The sequence below is a fragment of the Dermacentor albipictus genome, chromosome 5 (genome assembly GCF_038994185.2).
Source record: "Dermacentor albipictus isolate Rhodes 1998 colony chromosome 5, USDA_Dalb.pri_finalv2, whole genome shotgun sequence".
In the NCBI taxonomy this organism is placed as follows: Eukaryota; Metazoa; Arthropoda; class Arachnida; order Ixodida; family Ixodidae; genus Dermacentor; species Dermacentor albipictus.
Genome location: NC_091825.1, coordinates 68684955 through 68711192, shown reverse-complemented (window position 1 = coordinate 68711192; position 26238 = coordinate 68684955). Strand labels below are relative to the sequence as shown.

Sequence of the window (26238 nt, the reverse complement as noted above, 5' to 3'; positions counted from 1 at the left end):
CGTCGTTGAAGGGCGTCTTGTTCGTCCATGGCGACGCGTTGTTTATCACGTCCGGGTCACCAGATGTGGGATGTCGTGTGTAGCGAAGGACGAATCCCAACATAAAAACGTAACGCTTCTTTATTCGACGAACGATGGCAGCGGACGGGCATACTAACGCTACGTTCGTCACAGTAGCGGAAGGTAGAAGGCCCCTTTCTCAGCCAGGCAGCCTGTTTTTATAGCCACCGTTGGTGACGCATACCTGCGGTGACGTGGCGGTGGCGCTATGTTTTATTCACCATGCAGTCCAGCGTGCAGCTGTGTGATGCGGGGCCAGATGATAAGAAGACGGAGGGTGCGCAGAAGTATGCGCGGAGTGTGTCGCCGCAAGACCAAACATAAATGAACAGGAGTACATTTAACGAACTTTCTTCCCGTTTCAATTCTTGAGTTTCCAACTTCATACATTTCAGCCTTCATACGCATTGCCTTCGATTGGGAAAATTATACTCGGTGAGTGGCCGAGACTGAGCACATACACAATGGCACATCCGCCATCGCACGTTTCCTGAGACCCTAGTTGTCTACTTGTTAATTACCGAGGGGCCGAAGTTATCTATTGTACGTAATCGCAACTATAACTAGCACAAAACGACGGAATCCAAGTTAAGGGGGAAACATCATCGATAGTGTCGCCTCCATGAAATGTAAATGAGAAATATTCAAAAGCTACATCTATACTTTGAATTGACATTGTATGTTCAATTTATTGAGCCGACGCTTCAATACGTTTCCGTATTCAGACGTTCCCTGCACCAAACGATGATTTCATCGCTTATGACACAGCGAGGAATGAGCCCGGCCCCCTCTCAAGGGAAATTGCTCGATAGAGCTCATGGTCAGACACGCCGTCTGTACGTAGCTGAAGGAAATGATGACTGCGGTGTACCAATATTCGAGGAACTCATGCATGGACAGGCACACCATCATTGACGAAATTTAGGAAGGTACATATCACGTGTCTGTCACGTGAGGCAAACTGTATTTTATCTATTGTTTTATTGCAGTTTGAGTTGTTCTCTAATAAAAACAAGAGCCACACACTAGATTTCATTGCCAGCATACCGTATGACAGGAGGTCAATGGTTTCGCTATCTATTTTTGGTTGCTAAAAGAGCCTTTAGCTTCGGCAGCAACAAGAAATTTTGAATCTTATAGGTGAAATTTCTCAATATATATTCCCTTTATTTGAGTCCTTGTTATTAGCAAATTTCGCTAAGTTGCTGCTGAGCATGATCTAATTATTAAAAATCTCTATATTCTCCTTTGGGGTGTCGCCGGTACGGTATGACAGATAATTTATTTTTAATACGTTTGACAATCTCTTCACCTGCACACGGTGCACTCTGATATTTGGGAGTAATAGATTTCACAGTAGTCAGACGTGTAAGTAAATGTTCTTTGAGAATTTCCATGATCGTCTGAAACATAATAGGTTCGTTGATTTCAGACTTTTGAGTGACAACAAAGAAGTTATTACCGCGGGAAAATCGCGCGCTCGTGTGTTCATACCCCTCTGCGGAAAAGCATCAGAACTGAAGTGGTGAGTAAACCTCTAGAGTAACTTGAGTCTCAGCTAATTCTCACCTGCTGTATAGAGAAGGTGGTCTCCCGAAGAAACCTTTGAGTATGTTGGCATGTAATTAGACGATGTCTTGGAGATATACCATCTAGAGGCGTGTCATAACGTCTTCGGCTGTCAGGTACAAATATTTATTTCTTTGGCTCGCTCTCGCTTAGTATTTCCATCAATTTTGTTTGTTGGAAAGGGTGCGGGATTTTTTCATGGAAATTTTTCTTTGCAATGGCAATGATAAATCGAGTCATGTTCCCATCTTGAAATTTTCAATGAGAGAAGGCTTAGTAACTGCTAAAAGCAGAAATATAATAAGTGGTAAATTTCACAAATAAAGGCTGTGGCTCTATTTGCTTCCACGTAGTACATGTTACCTATAGTAAAAAATTCGACACAATCTTTCGCGGACAGCAATCATATACGGCTATAAATAAAGCTTTGATGCTAAGAGTTTGACAAACGCCTGAGCAACAACAACAAAAAAAAAATGCAGGGCTTGGTCTAAAATCCAGCGGTCATTCTTGGGGCATCATCTCTATCTTTTAGTCTGGTATCGTTTGTCTTGTTTGTCATTATATTTTGTTTCCGTTACAGGTTTTATGACCTAGGGCACACCGTCATTGGTGTGGAATTCGTGGAAGACTGCGTGCGCAGCTTTTTCGACGAGAATGGGCTGAAATTGGAAGAGGCAACTTGTCCCATTATTAACTGCAAAATACTCAGGGTAGGGAATTTTTATCAACAAATAGGCTTCACATACAGCATTTACGAAATTGTGGGAAACATGATCAGTTGACGCATTGAGTGGTGAACTGAAGCACACACTTTGTTGCCTCAGAATTCATCTGTATTACACAGGAGCCAGTTTACAATGGAGTGCACTATGAGTCGAGTTACGGTTTTGATAAGCAATATGCCAACGGCCAAGATAGAGTAGCTTTTTTTCGAAATACAAAAAGTGCACATGGACTAACCATATTGAGGCTCTAGGTTTGTATTAACTTTAATTATTTGCGGGAGGACAATAAGTTTCTTATATATTTTTGCTGAGAGAAAGGCGTTTGAGAACCGAAATGATAGGGGAAACGTCTGAAGAAAGGCTATCATAAGGAGTACAGCAAGCAAGTACAATCCGCTTTACATACTTTAAAGCACTAATGCATTGTTGCCACAACATTTTCCATCAGATTTCGAGGGCTTGATATTCCACATGGACAATACATATATTTGTAAATTGACGTCTACGAACGAAGCTGCTCACCAGTTATTGTAAGTGACATTAAGAGGAGTCACTAATTCCCTTCTTGAGCTTAGGTTAAGCCTCTATGTCTAAAAGTCAACGGTGCAGCCTTTTCCTTGCTACATTGTCAACTACTATCGCTTACTGGAATTAATGATGGATGTTAATTAGTAAAACGTGAAATAAATGAACCATGTGGAATTGCCGTATACGAAAGTCAATAAGCCCGCACGTTCTTTGCTACATGCTGAATGCGTGGTGGAGGAGCTCTACAAACACCTTTCTCATACACTGTGCCACTTAGGTATGATGTGACACAGTGACACTTGCTTTCTTCGGCAGGAAGCGAATGCACAAGTCGGAAACTCGACAAGGAAGCGATGAGCAGGCACTCGCTTCTTTTTGTCGCGGGAGCACAGAAGACACCTAACTCGAACTCAGCAGTAAACGTTACACGGCACTGCCTTACTCTGCAGAGCCCCGGTGGTGCCCTGTAGGCAAGGCTACTCAACTCTGTACATAGGAAAGACAGGACGGTGTCATTGCGCTTTAACGAAGTGTAATATGAATGTGACAGTGTAACCTAGCGATCACTTCTGTTTTCACTGCCATGAATGCGGCAGCGCTTCTTTGATGATTGTGTAATTCTGTTCAGGCCGAAAGGTCAAATTGAGCCTCAGGCTATCAATCAGTGTGGTCAAAGCTGTGCAAGCACGCCTTCTATGGACCTGTAAAATAAAGGAACGTGCTTTTTAGAAAGCTCACTTTGACGTATTGATCAGTCGTGGCACCACCATGCATGGTGTATAAAAGCTGTTTTCCCTCTAGGAATGGATTGTTGCAGTTACGCATTTGTTGTCAACATCTCCGGCCCCTTCAGATGACGATAAATGTGTTATTCAAGAAATAAGGCTGATGATGCTACTGGATTAGTTATGTCGGAAAGTTTGCATAAAATGGTTTCACGAAAGTTTTTGCACACATTACATAGGAATGTCTCCAGTAGTCCTACTGTGCTGTGCTTCATGAGTTCGGCGACGCACAACTGCCGGCGGAGGTAATCATCAAACATAGACATGACCTAATTTCGCACCACATGAAGGCGCTTTTTGCGCTCCAATTGACTAAGTGAATGTTTAGTGCGGCTGTTAATTTCTTTGTGTCTCCTCTTGCATATTTCTACCACTATTTTTGGAAAAACACGTACAGGCGAGCATATGGAATACTTGTGTCTGGTCAAACTCTCTTCCTCTCCTCTTCCTCTGTCTCTGACTCGCATGACAAACATCTTGTGAAGCTTAACATATTGAGTAAATAACAGAAAATTGTATCACAATATTGTCGCGGCTGCAAATTTAAATAGTCAAAAACAAGAATACTGCAATCGTACTTCACCAGAAGCATTGTCTGAGAGGAGGCCATCACTTTGCCTGCAAGTTTACTTGGTTGTTAAAGTTTGCCTAAATGAGGCTTGTGGAAGGGTAGGGTAAAGTAACGCACAAGAAAATTACAAACAATTATGCATATTTGAAACGTACGTAACATTCAATAACGTGGAAGTCTAACTATTGTCAATGCAGAACCTATTCGGCCCACTAAGGCACTTAGCCTTTTATGAAATATCCATGGTACAGTTACTAGATATGCCAGAGACCATGGTTGACACGAAAATTCGCGCGTTAACATGAAGCAGCGCCTAAGCAATAAATAAGACCTTTATTGTCAAATAAAGTTCAAGTGCGGTCTTCTACGAGCTCTTGCATGAACGTGTCCTTCCTGTAATGACACTTCAGTACTGAAGTTGTATAGGATTATCGTGCTACAGAGTCCACAAAGTTTCCATTGAAGAAAAAAAAAAAATGTGCGAACTTGTTTTGGCAATGCATCCAAAATACGCGTGACCTGTTGTGAAAGGTAGTGCTGTTGTGGAAAATATTAGTGGTATTCATGTATTTGTGTGTCACTTAGATGATCAATGCAATTCGAATGGCCAGAGCAAAAGTATAATGTAGGATGACACAACATTACACATATTTTTCTTCTTTTTTGTGTAGACCGAAGATCATCGGCTGCAAGTCTTTATCTGCGACATTTTTGATTTTAAAAGGTAAATTACACATTGAATTTGTCGATAATCGCTGTTCTTCTTTAATGTACTGGCAGCGTTGGTGATATATTTTTAAGGAAATGCAAAAATATATGGTTCATACGATGTGGGTCCTCTCGTGGTTACGATAAAAGTACCGTCCCTGGTTGACTGAGAAAATGAAGAAATTGCTTTTGAGTATTTAACCTACATGCAAAGGTTCGGTTATATTCTAATATATTACTGCCAGTTGGACACTAGTTCAAGCACAGTAAAGTTCATTTATGTAGAAAATCAGGATGGAATATTATAGATAACTGATCTTTTCAAGGAAAATAAAGAACAAGTATATTTTTATTAGACATTGTTCCATGCCCGGTAGTCAATTGCTGGCGTGGTTCTCAGTTTTTTTTTCTGTGCATAAAGACACACTCTTGGAGATAATCGACTGTGCGACTACATTTGAGAGTCCGCTTCTAGAAAACCAAAGCACTGTTGAAGCCTGTTTCTTTTTTCTTCACAATAATAATCGAAGGTCACGTGGAATATTATCAGTGGCATTGATTTCACCAAATCTTAGTGGCTTTGTTAGCTGTATACTTTAGATAATGTAGAAAATAACTTTGAAAGTGTCGGCCGGTGTGGCAGGAGATTTTCTGCGACTGTTGGCTTTGAAGTACGAATTTCTATCGGAAGTCTTAAAAATATGTAATAGCTTTTGACAAATGATTTCAAGAGAAATGGTGCGATATAATAATTTACCCATTAGCTGGCGCTCTTAGAATATTGCTACAGTGAATGAAAAAATATATCTGTGGTGACATAGGATCTTGTTATGGTCGTTGCACGTACAAAAACAAAAGACAATGATTAAGCGTTCTCTTGGTACTCGTGTTCTCGAGTTACCAAAGGAATGACGCGGCATTTGACGAACTGTGTATTGTGTGGATCATTTTCTTAGAACACCGCATCAACTTACTCTAAGAGCCCACAAAGGTCGACAACTTTATGGGCACTTCATAATAATGATAACGACTCTCCAACTACGTCACTATCAACATTAGTGATAAATTTGAGTTTCTTGTGCAAAGTCAAGCATTTAGGTGTAGAAAGACCTGATAAACCTGTAATAACAAAATTGTGATTAAGAAACGTGCGTCAAAAAGCAAATCGTATACTCATATTTACAATACAGCTATAGTAACAGCAACAATGAGTGAACACCACTATCGATGCCCAGAACGTCGGATTTATTTAGGCTATATGTACATCTGGCATATAAACAAACGGTACAGCAAATAAACAAGTAAACTTCACGTCTTTGAACTTTGCCCGAAGAAAACGAAAAACTATTAAGCTCGAGAATCCTAATGCTGCAGCTGAGCCAGCTCACAATGGAGCTCAGAAAATGTTTAGCGAAAGCGTGCTAGCGCTTGTCCATAATTTATGTCTAATTTCAAAAATTTGTGCAAAATAGGGTATGTTTATTTGGAAACACTAATTTCAGTGGCAGAAGTGTGGTGCTTTTCTGCTGACTGCTGAAATTTCTTACTCAACCGCCTAACATAAGCGTAGCCGCTTCACTAAATGAACGTAAACAGGGGAGGGGAAGAAGGAACTTTGCATGCTTAGGCACTCCTCACTGCAACAGTGTAATAGATAAAATATTTAATTTTTTGACATGGGGAAATTCTTTTCGTAATTTCTTTCCCGTTGGTTACGCAGGTCCGTGCTTTCAGTATCATTGGCATGTACACATATCTTTTAGGTGGCACAAATACATGTCATTGATGTTTGCCCGTGGGTACCTCGATGGCAGCTTACCCAAGACTTTCCCGTGTGACGTTTCGCCTTTAACGTTCTAATTATCAGCGTAAGGTGTTCTGGAAACTCTGGTCGGAGCAAGATACGTCCACAATGCTGCGGAAAATCTTTATGAGCTCATTTACATTCATTTCCTCTGAAAGCTGAATTCCCTTTGTTAGTATTTCATTTTCACCTTGAAGGGGTGGCGCAAGTCGACGAAGACAGAAGGCAGCAACACGCAAGACAGTCTGTCTTCGTCGTCTCGCCCCTTAAAGACGTTCAACCAGTACCAACTCGCCCACATGTCGATCCCTCTACAGAGTACTTCATTTTCACTTTCATTTAACTTAGAAGAGCCGTGCCTTCGAATTGGACGCCAACGGATTTCATCATTCTTAATTTAGCTGCTGGAGATTTCTGAAAATCTATTCCGTTATTTACATTACGGTCCTGCCTTGGACAATATGCACTACGCCTGGAAAGTAAAAAGACTCACTTTATGGAGGAGAAATGTTTGGTTTATTTATTATGGATGTAACAAATTTCTAGAACTACTCCGACAACTCAAGCGAATTTCTGCCAAAGAAAGGTATATATGCTCTACGTAGAAATTTTGGAAAAAAAACCTTGCCTTTGATAGTCCTCTCGACGGGTTTTCCGATATAGATATGCGAAAGTTCTTACAGGTTACAGAAAGGCATCATAACTGAAAGCACTTCCAGACCAATTTGATCAGTTCTTTGCCAAGCTAAATATATAAACACCCTCTATATTGTACAATATACTCTGCTGAAGGACTGATCAACATATTTAACAAGTAAGATCATTGAAAATCATTGTAAAATGTACTAAACGTCACCTTGCTTACGCCGCCAATTAAGGAAAAAAGACAGGACTCTACCTGAAAATCGGCATTTCCCATATGTAGACACAAAAATGTATCTTTATCACCCTGTGCAGGATTCCGAAACATCCAGAAAAATAAAAGAAAGCGCTCCAGAGTTAATAGTTCTGGTTGGGCAGTCACTTGTGCAATTAAATAATGATTGAAACGGCAGATAAATAGTTGCTACGCAAATTCAACAAATCGAGCAAACGGTGAGAGTGTCATGAACATTCTTCGAAAGAAGGAGGATGTAATACATTTGTTTGTCGTTCAGTGTTTTGCATTTACCTTTTTGCAGGGACTGTATTGAAGCTGTGGACATTGTTTGGGACAGATCTGGATTTACAGCCGTGAGACTCGAGGACCGTTCCAGGTAAAAATAAAGAAATTATTTTAATCGTATTCCTATGCGCGAAGAACAATGGTGCTATGCAGAGACAGAGTACTTTGGAACATCTGCACAAGCTATTTGTTTGCAAACAAGTCATATATAGAAGTGCAGATTTAGAACACAAACCATGTATAAATACGCCAGATTCAACGGTAAATGCCTTTTTTGTAGTCATCATTTTTCGTAGATTACCCTGTGCACGAGCGCATTTTTGATGATGTGCCAACAGGCAGTCAGCAACTCGCCTTAGAAGTCGCGGGCGTCCTTATATTTTATAATAACGGTGATGTGAAACAGTTGAATAAGACGTTTTGATTTAGGGTCATAATATGAAGTGGCACAATATTAGCGCATATTTGTTTTTGCCAGTTTATCATTATTGTCTGAAAGAGAGGCAGATGGCAATAACTCAGAAGTAATCATGCTAATTAACTCAGACCAGGAAAAAAACTACACTACGAAAAAGGGTTACACGATTGACCCTAATTCAAGATTTTGAGGCAGTTATCGCAATTAGGACCAATCACAAGACGATTTTTGTTCAAAAAAGTTAAATAGTGGAATTTTAGTTGTTGTTCCTCCAGATATTACCTCCAACTAGCTTAAATTAATGGCGGATGTAAGAAACCTAACCCCGAAGAAATTGTTAAATTTCGGTACCTTGACATGTTTTAGGAATTTCAAATGCCCCATTTTTTAAGCTTGTAGAATATTCTCTATTGTGCTCAGGCTGTTTCTACATCATTTTGAAACGCTAAGGAGGACATTGCTTTGCGGAAACATTTGCATATGTGCGCTTGGAGTTCTAAGTGAGCTGGAAGGAGCGGGCCTAGATGAACAGGTAATGTCACTTGCCAACACAATACTATGGCACACATAACTGGGAGTTTCTCCTGTCTACCTGATCCTAACCCCTGCAGCATCGGTCAAAGCTTCAAGGAGAGAAAAAAAATTACGAATAAAGGAAAAATTTTTGCACCGAAGGCAACCTGTATTGAAAGCATCTAACCTGTGTAAAAGGCAAGCTGCTTCTCTAGACAATGCTCACGTTAGTCACCACGCCATCGTCGTCGTCGACAACAACCCGGTATAATATGGTGGTGGTGGTGGTGGTGGTGATGTTGAAGCAGGCGGGGTTAGCCTGGCATACATAGCCGGCAATTGTTCCGCCTGATCCTCCTTCGAGTATAAGAGAAACACAGGACATAGTGCGTTTCAAGCAGGTACACGGCGCCAGGCGATGTATGTAATCCCGAATGCGAGACTGAACATCCGCATGTCGTCGTTGCCATGCCATCATCCCCATTAAGCCGTCGTAATTCTATCGTCATCAGTCCGACGTGGTCAGTGAATTGCTGTAATGCCTTTGTGGTCACTACGACATCGCCATTCTGACATAGTGATTCCAATGATGTCAAGTCATTGCCCTCATGTCTTTGTCGTCCCAGCGTCCTCGTTATTTCGTCACCGTCATTGTGTTGTGGTCGTTACAAACGTCCGTCATCCCGTTATCGTCCCGCCGTCGTTATCACAAAGCCGTCATAATTTCAACATCGTCATGCCAATGTAATCATTTTAACATCGCAATCTACAGTCGTCATTTCGTCCTCATCATTTGAACTGCTTCATTCCATTCACCACACAGTCGTCGTTATTCTAGCGTCGTCCTAAATTGACATTATTTCAGTATAAGCATCACTTTTATGACTCGCCGTCATCGTCATGTCTTCGTTGACACTGCAGCATCGTCATTGTTTTCATGGCGTTGTTGTCGTCGAGTTCATTTAATCGTAGTAGCATTGTTATGATTGCAGTGTAGTAATGCGGTCGTCGTCATGCCTTTGTTGTTGTTTTATCGTCAATTTATCGTTGCAATTCACATAGTCCTGATGGCGTCGTGGTGATTAGAACACAATTACAGCTTTTTTGTCATGACATTAGCGCCGTACTGTTGTAAATATTTTAGTTTCATCATCATGTTGACGTCATGCGAAATACATCATTCAACCTCCCTAATACCCTTCTTCACTCTGTCCTGGTCTTGTAGTCGTCATGCCAATATTACTATTCTTGCAACCGCATCACGTTTACTTTACAACGTAGTTGTCACACCGTCGTCCTCACTCCAGCTTCGTCTTTCTAAGAACGTCATAACACAGCCGTTACATCATCGTCATCATTGTTCGTTTGTCTTGATGCTGTTGCACATCTTCAAATTGAAGCTTAATTCTGCCATAGTGGTTACAGAGTCGTCATGCCCGTGCCTTTATGCCACCACAAGCCCATTTTTGTTGTGTCATCGTCATACATCGATCTTCATGCTATCGCGGTAATTACATTGGCGACATGCCTGGAATTTGCATGATTAAGTGCAACCAGATTAGACTAGAAGTAAGGTTGAACAGTGCGAATAAGACAAGGACAAGATGAATCAAATACCACAGACAACAGCTGACTGCCAACTGGAAGTTTATTTGAAATTCTCCAAGTGCTTGTCTGTGGTATTTCTTTCCTCGTGTCCTTGTCTGATTTGCGTTGTTCAAACTCAATTCTAAATATCAACCAATGAGCTCTCGACAAGATATTATTAATGCAGTTTATGCTAGGAAAGACAGTTCCCAGTGATAACGTGTCCAACTGGGTTGTGGGAGATGTACTTGCCAATTATCCCTAATTAGAAATGGTATTCTTAACAAAAACGCATGAGAAGATTCGCTTAACATTGTTCGCACTGTACCGTTGGATCTGCAGACCTGTTAGTTAGCCAAAAATTTTACGCATGCCTAATTGCGACGTGGCTGGAACGCTCATCATAACTCAAGACGCCGCTTGAGAAATGCTTGCCTTTGTAGTTCTGCTCCGGATGCTGGAACAATATTTTTGTGGTGTCTAAATAATCTATGGACACTTTACTGACATGTTTAGCGGTGTTCGGAAAGAAAGTGGTATCACCGCCTCTTTCTAGAGCTCCATTAAGTTTTGTTATTAAAAGCGGAAGGTTATGTTTATAGTTGCCTAACTAACATTTCACAACAGATATGCTGCGGTAGTGAAGAAACTGCTGGCCCCTGACTTCTCATATGGCATGTGGACGATCGTTTATGATTCGCACGGTACTGCTGACATGGGTGAGTCTTCTTGTTATCATATTCATTGTTACTTTAAGTGCGGTTCTTAGGCGCCCGTCCCTGCATTGAGCGTCGGCGTGCCTCGGCTTTGTCGTACTTGGTAACCGAGCGAACGAGCACAACGAAATATGAAAGTGAAGGCAGAGCGTAGCGAGATAAAAAGGAAGAGAGTGTGAGGAGGAAACTGGAGGAAGAAGCTACAGTGAAAGCGTGAGAGAGAAAAGCGGAAGAGGAGCGAATGGTAGCCTAAGCATACGCTGTTTAGCCGGCGACGACAGAAGCGGCAGCCGCGTCGGCGACCTGATTTGCGCTTTTGAGGGTTGGGGGTCAGGCTGGCACGAGGTGGCGAGGACTACGCTCGCGCGCGGCTTCAGCTACTGGAGTCAGTTCACGGTAACAGCGTGTGTCACGGAGATCACTGGTTCTGGAAGGGGCAATAGCAACCAGCAACCAGTAAGGTTCAACGTGAAACTCCCATGGGTGTTGTCACCGCTGACACTGGTGGTACGATTTCTCCGCAACAAAGTGCCGCTCGTTTCGTTGGTGGAACGGAAGTGCGCGAAGAAATGTATAGTGCCGCGCAAGATGGGCTGTGCGGCGATGATGCCTACGATGTGGCGCCAGAGTAACATGCGTCGTCTATAAGGAAACAAAGTGCTGCATGAGGGGAGATTTGTCTGGGGCGGCTGCTGTGTATCACGCCCACTTGTCACCCACGCGCTACCTCTCGCGATCTCCTGATTACCGAGGCAGTAACGCCACAATTCCCTCGGATTGTAATGTGCTGCACGAGACATTTTCCGTGCCGGCTACACTACTGACATCGTTATCTTCCTAATGTAAACCGTGTACCTATATAGTCATGATACAAAATATTGTTATGTTGCAGAAGTCACGTGTACAGATGTATTTGCAATATTTACAAGAGAGACAACGACGCATAAACAAGATGGCTGTTGAGACCGATTGAACCTTCACGCATCAAATCTTCTTCTGACTGGCGGCTCATTGGTTGCGCCGTAACACAATCCCCACCTGTAATCACGCCGTCTCGGCCCTAAGTATAAGGGGTTGAACTCGCAGCAGAGTTAGGCTTATGCCGGAAAACATGCGCAACGTCCGTGGGGATGCGCGTGTCCAGCGGAGGGATCTCGTAGTTCACACCGCCAAGCTGAAGCAATATCATGTAGGGGTCTGTGTAGCGCGGCAGCAGATATTCAGGCAAGCCTATGGGGCGACATGGTGTCCATCGGAGGACTATGGAGCCAGGAGAAATTGAATGCCCCGATGTCCGTGGTCGTACATGATCCTCTGCGCAGTCTGACTCAGCGAGCTGGGAGCAGGCAATCTGGCGTGCCATGCGATTCCGAGTGAAGACTCCTTAAGCATTTTCAGTGGAGGTTTTCATCGAGGAAGGAAGCAGTATGTCAAAGGGCAAAGAAGGGTGGCGGCAAAACAGAAGGTAAAAGGGTGAAAAGCCAGGGATGTTGTGACGGGGCAAACTACAGGTGAACGCCATGAAAGGTACTGCACTGCCCCAATCACTGTGGTGGACAGAAGTCTGCACAGACAACATTACAGTCAATGTGCGATTGAGCCCGTCCGTTCGTCTGTTTGTCTGAGGGTGGTAGGTGGTCAAAAGCTTGTGCTGGGAAGAGCAGGAGTGAAGTAGGTCTTCAACTACTCGGGGCAGGAAGGTGCGGCCGCAATAAGTGAGGGGCCACCTTGGTGTGCTACGATGGAGGATGACGTCATGTACAAGTAAATCTGCCACCTCAGATGCACAGCTCTGCGCAAAGCTAGCGTGATCAGTCGCGACAACCACCCACTTTACTGCCGAGAAGATCGAGACCGGTGTGAAAGAATGGTTCTCAGGGCACGTTGATGGGGTGAAGACGTCTAGTGGGCAGCACAGCAGGTTTCTTGTGGCACTGACAGAGTGCACAGGCTGCTACGTAGCGGTGCACAGAGCGGTACAGTCCGAGTAGAAGTCAAGCCGCATGCGGTCGCAAGTACGCGAAACGCCGAGGTGGCCTTCAGTAGGGGCGTAATGTAACTGCTCGAGAATTGATGTCTGGAGATTGCGTGGTACAGCAAGTAAAAATTTCGATGCTTCAGTCGTAAGCTGCTACGGTAAAGAACGTTGTCGACGAGCAGGAACATGCCAAGCGTGGCCTCCGAATATCCAGAATTGAGACCATCGATGCGAACACGTAAGCTGTCATCACGCCGTTATTTAATGCGAATGTCACACCGGTCAGAAATGGCCTGGACGCAAGCGTAGGTGTCATGCATACCATAAATGTATTCAGCACGATCAACAGGATGACGGGATACTCAGCGCCCTTGTGCAAGTGGCGTAACATATATATATATATATATATATATAAACCGAATATTCTTCGAGCCAGAGTGCCGTAGTGTCAATATCGATTCCACCTCCACACGTAAAATTGCGTTCTTCTTCCTCGCACCACTCTTCGTTGCCCCTTGACAATATTCCCACTCGACATTAAAACAGGTATAGAGCTGCGCTCAGACTTGGCATTAGGTAGTACCGCAATCATCGGCGATTTTTTTCTTCGAGCAATAAAAATCGCTATAAGATTTACTTGAGTCACGTCTATGGCGATGAGTTATTTGTCCAGGCGGACATGAGTTGCGACAAAAAAACAATGTGATCCATTTCTTAGAAGACGAAGTGCCTTATTTACTTCTCAGTTTCAAAGTATACTGCACATGTTTATGATGAAAAGCTGAAGCGAATTGTCATATTAATCTAAGTCCATGTTTTCTAGTTTTCATTGTGGCCATGTAGACCGAAACAGCTGGCTTCAAATTAATGGTTTAATATACTTGCTTGCGCACACGGCCCTGTGAAGCATGGATCGGGGTGCAGCCCTTTTGCGATATAGCGAAGTGGCGTAAAATAAACTTCACCGTAACGGTCTGTTAAAGCAACCTATATCGCCCCTGCTTCCAAAGTGACTATGCGTCTAATCACGAGTTGCGCAAAGCGCCAATCGTAATAAACTTCTGGGAAGACGGATGTGCGATGGCCGCATTACATTAGGCCGAAAATTTACCTTATGGTTGAACTGGGCGGAGAATGGTGCTTCGCGGGGCCGCGTATGTAATCAGGTAAACTGAGCGAGTAGTTTAACGCCAGTTATTTTGGCCTACCCGACTTTTTTCGGCGTGCATGTAGGAACCATGACGTACTGAACTCCAGGCCTGCCCAGATGTCACTTGCCAGGCGAGCCTGGTCTAGATAAACTGTTTTGTCGCTATGGACAGAGCGTGTGGGCAGACAGGCGCTAGTTATAACCGGTTCGCCTTCGTCTGCTTCCGCGATGTGTTACTATGCCCATGCTGCCATTTCTACAAGCATAATGCGCGTAAACTGGTTGTGAAAGAATAAATTCACAAATAAAAACACAACAACATTTGTGAGTATTTGGATTTTGCATGGTGGGATAAGAGAAGGATGATAGGTGCGAGAAAGGTAAACAAAAAGCACTGATGGCGGCTACCAGGCTACATGGCATAGTCTTGCGCTTCGTAGCCTCCGACGAGAAGTGATATAAAGGATCCATAGATAAACTAGCTTTTTTGAGTTTATTGCAGATAGCCTACCGTCAAAGATGACATTAGGATTTACTGCTGTGTGCCTTAATGAAAGGCAAAGGATCTGGTAAAATCGTTGCCCAGTCATTCGTGCGCCCGATGTGCACAAGAAATTGATCAAGTCTGTTTCAAGGAGAGGTGAACATACTTTTTTTGTAAGCATTGTTTGAGTTCTAGGTGGGCTGAAAGCTTGCAAAAGCGACCCCAGTCCTTTAAAACGTGCTGCACGGCAGGCCTTTTGTCACGGATCTTTTTCGAAACTGCAAAGCTAGCTTTTTTGCGTGGTAATACAGCAGCGAAAGATACGTACGCAGTGAATATGTGTAGTTCTGTTTTTGACACACAAGAGTTCAGATAAGTGGTAATCGTTCTGTCGTCGAACATTACAGTGGTTTCCAGTTTCTAAAACGCGCAGAAGTGAATTTTACAATGTAAACAATGAAATTGCTGTGAAGTTTACGAACTACACTATAAACGATGGGACTTAATGTGCAAAATTTGTCATGTTTATTACTGCGTGGAGAAGGCTGTATGAGCGGTTATTTAATGCTACTTCAGAGAGTAACGGACTGCATGCACCGACATTTTTCATGTTGGGACGTAAACATTTAGAACAAAGTGACTGATCAAATCCTTGTGACATCACTGTCACTGTGCTGGCAAAAACCATCAACTATGCAAGCAGTTCTTTACAACACAAGAGACGCCGTTCTAATTGCAATGCCGCCCTGGTCAACCATCAGTTAGCAAACGAACCAGTCGTAAAAGCAAAACCAACGACCCACGGTTGTACGATAGTAGGCGCACCAGCTACAATAGAAGCTGGACATATGTGCAGGTCTTGACTTCCAGTAGGTCGTGTTGGGAACACAGAACCAGATTTTCATGACAATTCCCCAGAATTTTCTATTTGAATATGTGCCGCAAAGCTTGTAACTAAAAAGGTACTTATGCGTGTAGGTGGATTAGGCAAGGCAATATTTTTTTTTCTTGCGAATGTCTCCGAGCCGGTAGATTATTAATCCGTGATGTCGTATTGCTAGTAAGCTTTTTACGCTCTAAAAGTATTTCGGAAGAAAGAAAACGCATACACTGTATGATGTTTATTCACACCGCTAGCTTCCTGTTGCAGGTTTTCAAAATATTATAAGTTGTGTTCGGGGATAAACACGAATCGAATGCCTTTTATATTCCTGTCTAGCTGTACTGTTGCTTAATATTGCAATTCGTTTTCCAAATTCTTTTGTTAAGATAATAAATACTACGCTGCTGCATAAAACCTAGAAATAGACACGGCAAATAAAGCAACAAAAAAATACATGAAGGGAAATTTCACCAAAGTTGGCTGCTCAAGGGACAGGTACCAGTTTGCAAGCGAAGCGATTGAGTAAATGAGAGGAAATGGCGATGCTACGATCCTCCATTTACATCAACTAGTTCCCTTGACAAATTACAACCTGGCACAAATAAAAAAAAATTGAAGCGGCGGCTGCCAAACAGTGAAACTAAACTGAAAAAATGCTGTACTTTGTTATAAATTTGTATAAACCACTAAAAAATTACTTTCACAGGGTGATAATTTTTAGGTTTTCCAGATTTTTTTATGGTAGCCTGTCGTTGATAGGTTAATTCTTGTTCTTGAGCTGGACAATTTGAACAGGCCGACATTATTAGCACGAGAAATCGAAACTTATGTAAGCAATTTAAGAAAATAAATAATTAAGGTCTTAGTTTATTACTTTACGGCACATAGTGCAATTTTTCAAGTTTAGACGGTGTATTTGCTTTACGTATATACCTGAAATTAATTTTCAGGATGACGCCAATTTCGACAAATTTCTCGAAGTGTTGAGTGAAATACATGGGCGTTCCAGTTACTTTTGGGCTTCAAAGTATAATATAGTGTGTTGTTAAAAAAGTAACTGGAACAACAGTGAATTTTTGTGGCAAGTTTGATGGCGCATGTCTCCAACCTGGCGTCATTCTGGAAATTCATTCCAGAATGCAAAATGTGCCATAAAGTAACTATTTCAAAAGTAATTAGTACATTATTGTTAATTAGCTGAATATATGTTAGTATTTCTTCTTGAAGAAATGTACGCCCCTCTGAATAATCCCGCCCAATGAGTAAATTTATGGCAGCTGCAGCAGGCGACATTTCAAAATTATCAAATGATGAAATTCAAAGTTATCAATCTGTAGGTAAAGCCCGTCAGCAATTCAATCGTTTGTTACTGATAAATAATGAAATGTATTTGCCATGTGGGCACGTTCTTTGGCATAGATTGGAAAGGACCAAGATTGAGAGTGAATTCATTTTTGGCAGCTAGCTGTCATTTACCAGGAAGGCAAGAATCACTATGTTTTTTGCAACATAGCAAAATACATGTCTCACATGTCACACACTGAATGTTTACCGGATAACACCAATAGCGCATTGCCAATACGTGCAGGCTCACTCACCGCTTACCATGGATAAAATTGTTGTGACACCTTTCAACAGAAAAGGTGTGAATTGCTTTTCTTAACTTATAATTCCAAGGTGATCTAATAGTATACCTGACAAGCCCGTCATAATGCTGAACACATTTGCTTTCCAGTTGGGCCTCGAAGCGCTGGAGAGTCGGCCATCCGGGAATGTTTCGGTGAGGACCTTGCTGAATCACGCACCTTGCTTCAGTTCATGTTTGCGCACCCACTCAGTATTTTACTGACTTTGAATTGGGCGAGAAGCCTGACATTTTGAGAAATGGACTACCTTAGCAAGCTCGTCAATCACATAGCATTGCTATAAATTACCACGCTTATGTACTTGCGCTGCAATAGCGATGTGGTTTTCCAAGTTTTAGGATTTACTCTCCGACGGCTCATCTGAAACATAGACCATTTTTCAAAGGTTTGATACCTTGAACAGTGCATTGTTAGGATCTTCACGGGGTTAAATATACTAATGATATTGCGCCAAGCAGGGCCGAAAAGTTAGCATTTGAGTATGACGCGATATGCCTTTTATCAGAGAATTAATGTGCTGCTGGACATAAGCGGTTTTGTCTCCGACCTTGAAATGGCACCTTAAGGTCTTATTGTTTTTATACCTGTAAATGCAGTTTTAATGGACTATTATTATTTACTAACAAAAACTTGTCGCTGAAATCCCAGGAACGTTCTTAAAACAAATTTTTGGGGCTGTACGGCCATTACTTTGGCCCTGAAGTGGCCGCAAGTAAAGGGAAAGCTGAGAAATGGACTAACGAAACTCTCGAATGGCTTTCCCCCAATAAATACACAACTGCCTGTATATCTGTCTCATACCCCGTGATTAAGCTTACAGAATTTCAAAATTTTTGCTCAAAATGTAGGAAACGCAGTGGTAAAATTCTGTTGTTGGTTGTTGCATCACCCAGTACAAATGGTTGTAGGACGTCACTAAAATTCACTCTTCTAGTTTTCTTATTAGGCAATTCAACTCGCTTCAGCTTTAGGATGAATAGGAACCGTAAGCCACGATCCGGTGAACTGTACTAGTTTAGTTTAGTTTCTTAGTTCTTATCTTATCTTAGTTTTATTATGGTAGACTCCGAAAACACTCAGAAGAGCCGATGCAAATTCGTTCTTCTTAAAAATTAGTTTTTATACGCTCTTTTGATGAATGAAATCTTCTACAGTGAAATGCTGCCCGTAAACAGGTTCTCGAATAATTTTTTTCCACCCTAGTAGTTCCAACAAGTGGTGTAGAAATGGCGCTCTTAGCGGCGGCAAAGTCGGAGTAATGACAGTGAACTTTGGCGGCCATGTTTTCGTGCGCTGCAAGCTCCTGAAGTGGTTGCATTAACCGGAAATACGTCATCATCACTATGTTTTCCATATCTTCTGTTGCACCCAGAGTTGTGTCACCGCGCTTATGGGAACAATGTTGGCTATAAGCCGCGCATCCTAGGAATGGGGTTTTGCATCGCCTCCGCTTAGTAATTGTATTTGTCATATTTCTCCGATGAATTGAACAAATAAGTTCTTGTTTTTTTGATGCGCTCACTTGGCATTCACTTGCAGCGTCAGCTGACGCAGTGCCTGGCGTCAGCATGTTTTATTTGTTTGTTTTTTAATTAAATATACTGCAGGCCAGGATTGCTGGCCCAAGCAGGAGGTTAACGAAGGTTAAAGGGTGGCACGATGTACCCTGCTCAGCTAGTGAAACACGATACCTGCACGGCGTGGCTGCCGGCGCTTGTTGCGCAACTTGTGAGCCCTCATGAAGGCCAGCTGGAGCACTGTGGTATACTCTAGATGGTGAACTGGGTTGGTGACGTTTTAAGGCTACATGCGGCCAACGGTTGGTCGGTCTATGTTTGGAGGTGGCACTGCCGCAACGCTGCATGGTGTGGTTTCTACATCATGCTTGCCTACCGCGCCGCTCGAAGTGCACGTGTCGGAGTCGTACATTCGCGGTAGGTTCTCTGTGCGAGCGCGAATATGGATTTTAGTGGGCGTTCTGTCAACCTACTAGCGTGGCGTAATGTCTCGAAGCAGAGTGAATGTGCTGGCAGCATATTGCTTGCTCAGGAAAACGAGAAGATTTGGAGCTTTGAGACATCTAAGAGATTTCCTACAAAAAAAAAATGGAAACAAAAGAAAGCGCAAGAGAAAAAAATTAGCAAGATTGCCAGCGCTTTGAGCGTTCAGTATATTACACACAGTTTTTTAGCTGGGGACTCTATAGGTAGCAGAATACTTCAATACACTGACTCGTTGGCCACGGCGGCCAACATCCGTATACAGGCAGGTCTTTGAACAGGCAGGCTGCTCAAGTCGGATGCTATAGGATTGTGCTGTTGAGCTCGAGGCTCGCCTCCCCACTTCTCCAAATGACGCTGTGCCTCATAAGTTTATTGGAAACATAGAGCGATTAATTGTACCCTTCTCATGACAGAGCATTTTATATACACACGGTATTTCAGCTTACCTTGTGTACACTTCATTGTGGACACTGCAATATTATTGAAAGGGAACTCTTGCACAGTGCATTAACTTGCATAAGGTTTTCGAGGCAAGTGCTTTGATGTAGTTTTATGGCCGTACCATTCCATGAGATTTTGAATTGTACCTAAGCAATCTTTTACTCTCTGCGAAATGTGAAATACACTTGATAATTGTGAGCGATTCAATAAACAGGGCTCGGTGGGCAAGATTTCTGTCACTTTATTGTACTCTCGTTCATGTTTTTGTGGATGTAACGTCAAGCCATACAGCCTCACAGGTTGATCCTTCTCTTTCACGTAAAACTGGGCGATACATTCATCTCTTCACCAAACGTCTCCGCACAACTGAAGCCGGTTAATTGACGGGGTCATATGAATTGGCCTCGGCTTACGTTACGATGAATAAGTTGTCAACAAAATCCCACTGAAGAATAAAGGGAACAAATGAGTTGTTCACGAGATGGCCGTTTTTGGTGGCGTAAAATCGACCTAGAGGTGTAGCAAGCAGCACAAGACGGTCTTTGATGTGCCTCCCCCCCCCCCCCTTCCTCAAGTGCTCACGGCGCCGCACGCCTTGTTTCTGACATAAGATAATGTGCTTCGAGCCTATGCGGCGAAAAATTCTGAAAAAGACCGACGCCGTCTTACTAATAGTTTAGACACGAAGGACACCCACCGTTATCGATCGCGCGACTGTGTAAATTGGTCTAAGAGGACATAAGTAGTCTTTTGGAATCTAATAATGGATTAGCCATAGCAGACATATCTTCAGAAGAGCGTATTTGAATCATTACGATGTATAACTAAGGCATGTCGCAGTCACAAGTTGTTACAGTTACGGCGCGCATGTATATCTAAATTGACAGGACTGTTAATGCAAAACACCATGGAGGTTGCCTAGAAAACTTGCTTTAAGTACGCCGACTGAGAGCGACGACGTCCGACGAAGACCAATGTATCCTGAAAGCTGCAAATTACGACAAATTTTTGACCGCGAAGGAGATCAACAATGACCACGGCCTTAGCGAACGCAGTGCGCAGCGGGAGACAAAAGGCGATAGCGCAGGAAGAATGTGCATGTAAACCCTGATACTAGGCTTTAGACCCTGAAACTAGACCATTCTAGTACACTCTAAGGAGACGGCCTACGCGTGCGCAGAGTTACCAGCCGCCTAGATATCCGCAGTCACGTGGGCGATTTCATCTGCACTTTCTAGGGCGGGGGCAGGATGCCGTGAGGTGGCGAGGCCTACGCTTAATAGCGGTGCGAGCTGCTGAGACCAGTCCACGGTACCAGCTGTGTGACAGGGATCAGTGTTGCTGAAAAGATCGATGGTGAGGGGCTACGTGCAAGGCGATGTAACGCCCCTATGGCTGTTGTCGCCGCTGGCGCTTGTGGCAAGACATCGCTGCGACGAAGGCCCGCTCTCGTCGTTGGTGGACCTAGAGCCTACGAAAAAGCGTAGTGCAACACAAGACGGGCTGTGCGGCGACGATAGGACATGATATGGCTCCAGAGCAGCGCGCCTCGTCTCAGCGGAGACGAAGTACCCACTGCTTGAGTCGACTTATGTCTGGGGCGGCTGCTGCGACTCGTAGCCACGCGTGACCCACGCACGGAAATAGCACGGAAAGCGCGCACGGAAAGCACGGAAAGCGCGCTACACTTCGCTGCGCTTAGAACATGCCGCACGAGACATTGTGCGAGCCATCCAATATATTACGAAAGTAAAACGCGTGTGGAGCCGCGCTCATTTTCCGAGGTCTTAAGAATAACAGTTAATACTTATTCTACGCGCGATCATTCATCTTCGTGTTTTATTGCGTTAGCAATTACATGGACACTCCAGGTGCACTTCTGCCGTCGGCGTCGCCATGAGGTTCTGTATAAAGTCGGGGGGTGATAAAACCGTCGCCGCGCGCCGTATGCTGCATGAGCGAATGAAAGCTTGCGCGTGTGAGCCGGCAAACACGGTTCAATCTCGTGTGCGCGAGCGAGGAACGCGGATGGGTAGCGTGCCTTCTCCTGTAGTGCGCGAGGCGTGGGGGTCAGGCGAGGCAGGAGGGGCGTTCTTCTTCGGTGGCTGCTAGGGTGCATCGATGTCCTCCTCGCTCGCAGCTCCCTACAGAGTGGAGAAAACCGCGGCGTCTTTAGGGCGTGGGCCTCGAGAATAGCGCACGCCGTAGTAGGCGCCTTTGGCGGACGCTGTAGGGGCGTGTTGCCGGCGATTATTGGTCTTGAAACTGATTTGCGACGTGGGCAAAGTACGCGCCCACGCAGGCCTCATCTTCAAATTGATGTGCAGTGTTTCCAGAGAGCATGTAGTGCCGCTAGCTTCGTATGCGCTGTGCTTTCGACATTTCGTTCGCGTTGGAGCAACAAATGCTCGAAGGTCGATTCGGGTGCTGCTCCCGTGATTCTTCGTTCCAGCATTTTCACAGCAAGTTTCCGCCCACATCGAGCAAAATGTGTTCATGTTTACCTGTGCACGCGTGACACAATGCTTGTTAATTTAGTTAAAACACGTTGGCGGGCTAGTTGATTGGGATCCATGATAGAATGTGTTAGCGCGAATGAACAAGGACGTAGAAGTAAGCAGACAGAGAAAGACAGCGCTTTCTCTGAGTGTATCCTTCTTCCTACTTCCTCGTTCATTTCTGGTTAGCATCCCTGCCTTCTCTCTTTCTTTCCTCATTCTCCTCCACGTCCTCGTTGAGTCACTCTTAGATATTGTATCTTTGTTAATTTAGTTAGTAAGCGAACTTTACAAGTTGATGCGGTCGCTAAAACTAATATCCTTACTTCGTACAGCTATGCACTAATTTGCTATCACATTCGGCGCTTCGGATTTCGGGCGAAACTGAGGATTTTTTAGCAAGCGCACAGTAGGCCGCTAGCACCATGGCCCTGCTCCGCAACCTTGAACCATACTAACACATCGCAAAAGAATGCTCATTCAAGTGTTGCGAAACGTGCGCTGTCATCTCCTGCCACCACATTAGCACGGTGCAGAAACCATAGAGTGTCGTAAAATAATTGCTAGAGGGAACTCTGGCGCTATAGTCTGCGGTAGCTGATATCGGGGCAGTCCTGTCAGCGTGGAACTTATCGAAAGTAGATGGAAGTGCCTAAACTTCGTCCTTCTGGCTTCAAATGGATTCGTGACTGTGTGAGCTTGTCATTTTCAACAAAATAAACATTATTAAAACTTTCTGACGGCAGGATTCCATCACATGGCCTGGAGTACGGAAGCCCGATATTGAAACCATTATACCATGGACGCATGTACCAACAAGTGGCATACGAATCGAATGCCCTTATCAATTCCTCGCGGGCAAATCAGTGCGTTGAAGCGCTTGGAGCGTTTCAATGTGGAAAACTCGACAGGTTGAATCACTGCAATAAATAGAAATTGTGCGTGTACGTAGAGTATTTTATACTTGGAAAAGTATACACTGCTCTGAAGTTTATTAAGATGAAGGCGGATAAAACGTACAATAAACAAAGCTGCAGGAGCGTCTGAAGCAACAACCACTAAGAACCGACAAATCCAGTTATTTACCATCATCCCCATGGTGGCTGAACAACCACAGTGCCGGAAAAGTTATTATTGAAGTAATTATTGTATGAAGCTCCATGGCAGAAACCCCGGCTTGAAGCACCGCGGCGGCGCCACCGCAATACAGAGCCGGAACGCCTGTGGGCCGGATGCAGCCTCCATGTGTTACTAACCATCTCGCCCTCTAGCGTATATCACAATGCACCAACGTACTTTGAAGCGTACTCACCGGTGGCGGAACAAGCGCAGGCGGCCACGCGCCCGGACTATCGTGTTTCATTCGCTGACCATTGTATACTATTAGTTAGAGCTTGTTCTATGTTATCCCAAGTTTGACTTAAGTTTAGTTTACTGCGTGTATACATTTACCCATAATTTTATGTAGCCATGCCTACTTAAACTCACATGTTGCATCAAATAAAGTAAGAAAGTAGTGCTAATAGGCTTCATTAGAAGTGGTTTACAGAAACTGCTAAATGATTTTCAAGAAGGCTAATACTCTTTCACTGTTTCTGCAGGTGATACGGCTGCGAAGATTGCACTGGTGGATAGTCAGGTTGAAGAGAGGACAGGGTCCTCACAGGGGTGCGCACCTTACACATTCTGCCTGTGGCATATGACCCCGCCAACGCCATGAAAGCGTAGAGCTTTTTGGCATACAATCGGTTTCACCGCAATTGCAGGGGTCATACAATACCGGGTTTTGATAAATATTGCCCGCATTCTGTGTACAGTCAGCGATGAAAAATGTTGTCGTAAAATAAACGTTCTTTCGGTATTGTGAACCCCCTGTTTAGCCCGGAATGCGAGATTTCGGTTGACCATAGCAGTGAACGAATGCATGCTAATTGTTCAAGGAAACATCGTAGAAAGCTATGTAGGCTAAAAGCTGAACGGAAAGCTTGAATAGACTTATAAAATCTAGAAGGCTCTTATGTTGTATCAGGCAGCAACGTACACAGTAAGAAACGGGGAATAATGCAATGAAGGTTGCAGAATGAGAAGGCATGCCGGTAAGTAGGGAGTAATAATATATCTCAGAAGGAATACTTTTTCAACTTTCGCAGTGAACTTTCAGCAGAAATGGGCCCAGTACCAATATCATGCAAACTGTGCAAGCAGTACGCTGACCAGGCAAGCAATCTCTAACCTTAAACGCTTAGAGCTATAGATATAATAGTATTTTTTTGTTATACAACAAGTATAACAAGATCTCAGATACAAAATAACAGCACATATAACACGAAAAACGAAGAATGATAAGGTAAGCAGCACAACACAAGCAATATGCCAGTACAGAAAAAATATATCAACATCTAAAACTCTTATATAAAGGAGAACATTGCATTTCATTCAACTAATAGTTATCATTCGGGTAGCTTTTTAGACTAAGATTACACCATAATACAAAAGGAAACTCACAGTGCATAAAGGCTGGCGAAAAATAATTGTAAATATATCAAGTAGATTTTCAATTATTAGAAAGTTCTGTGTACACTTAGGGTCGTAACTGCTTAATATTGCCAGGCGATTAGTTTGAAGGGCCTAGAATTTTTCATTTTCATGATCAGCCTATTTTATGTGAACTGCAGGATGAAGGCCTGTTCCTGTGATGCCTGCTGGTATCTCTACTGAATCATACGCCTTTTCGTAATCTTTGAAAGCCCTAGAAAGAGGTTGATTATACTCAGCGGATTTCTCGATAACCTGATTAATGACATGGATGCGACTCATTGTAGAGTATCGCTTCCTGAAGTCAGCCTGTTGCCTTGGTTGACTAAAGTCCAGTGTTGCCCATATTCTGGTAAAGATTATTTTCGTAAATATATTATAAAGCACTGGGAGTAAGCTAATGGGCCTATAATTTTTCAATTCTTTAACGTCTCTCTGTTTGTGGATTAGTTTAATGTTTGCATTCTTCCAGTTTTCTGGGGCTTTTGCAGTCGATAGACCCTTCGTATAAAGAGTCGCCAGTTTTCCAAGCCTTATGTCTCCTCCATCTTTGAATAAATCGACTGTTATTCCGTGTTCTCCAACTGCTCTTCCTCGTTTCGTGTCTTGCAAGGCTTTAACTTCATCGCTATTTATAGCAGGAGTCTCTGTATCTTTTCATTGTTATTTCGAATGGACCTAGGTATCGTGGTTGCTCTTGGTACTGTACAGGTCAGTATAGAATTCCTCCGCTGCTTTTACTATAACTTCGAAATTGCGGAAAATATTACCCTACATTGAGTGCATACATCTTCGCTTGTTTTATGCTGTTTTCATCTCACTGATTTCATGCTGCGTCCATTTTTACTGTTTCCTCGGTCATTCTTATGCTTTAACTTACCCTTACTTTCTTCCTGTTTATCAGTTTTGAGAGTATTGCGAATTCAATCTGATGTCTTTAGTTGGACACTTTCATTCTTTGTCGTTTCTTTATTAGGTCCTTCGTTACATGGTAGAGCATACCTTCTGGTATCTTTGGTACATTACCGCCGACTTCAACTGCTGCTTCTGAAGACAGCCTGTTTACGGTTTCATTCATTACCTGTGTGTCATTTCCATGTCCCTATTCTAAGGCTGCTTATTTTTTGCAAGTGCCAGCGTGAATTGGTCGTCTTTTACCTCTACTGAGTCTAGGGTGCCCTTTTTCTTCTTGACCAATACTGCTCTTCTTGTGTTCATATTGAGGTGAATCCCCGCTCTCACTATATTATGAACCCTGCAATTTACCCTACATAAGAGTTCTACATCCTGCACTATGCTTGCATTGGCAGAAAGCATGAAATCTATTTTGTTTCTTGCTTCACGATTGCGGCTGTTCCATATCCCTTTTCTGTCACCACCGTTCCTGAAGAAGGTCTTCATTATTCGCAGCTCATTTCTTTCTGCGAATTCAACAGCATCTCTCCTCTAGCGTTCGTAGAATCGATGC

General features: G+C 43.3%; 1 protein-coding gene across 1 annotated transcript in view; it reads left to right on the top strand.

Moving 5' to 3' along the window:
- LOC139060301 (thiopurine S-methyltransferase-like) overlaps positions 1-24052 on the top strand; it is a 28990-nt gene extending 4938 nt beyond the window's left edge. Inside the window, exons 2-8 of the mRNA XM_070539401.1 lie at positions 1493-1585; positions 2213-2342; positions 4913-4965; positions 7935-8009; positions 11064-11155; positions 17383-17427; positions 23837-24052. Coding sequence (XP_070395502.1) covers positions 1493-1585; positions 2213-2342; positions 4913-4965; positions 7935-8009; positions 11064-11155; positions 17383-17427; positions 23837-23955 — 607 coding nt within the window. The 3' untranslated portion in view covers positions 23956-24052. The remainder of the gene's footprint in view (positions 1-1492; positions 1586-2212; positions 2343-4912; positions 4966-7934; positions 8010-11063; positions 11156-17382; positions 17428-23836) is intronic.
- The last annotated feature ends 2186 nt before the right edge of the window (positions 24053-26238 follow it).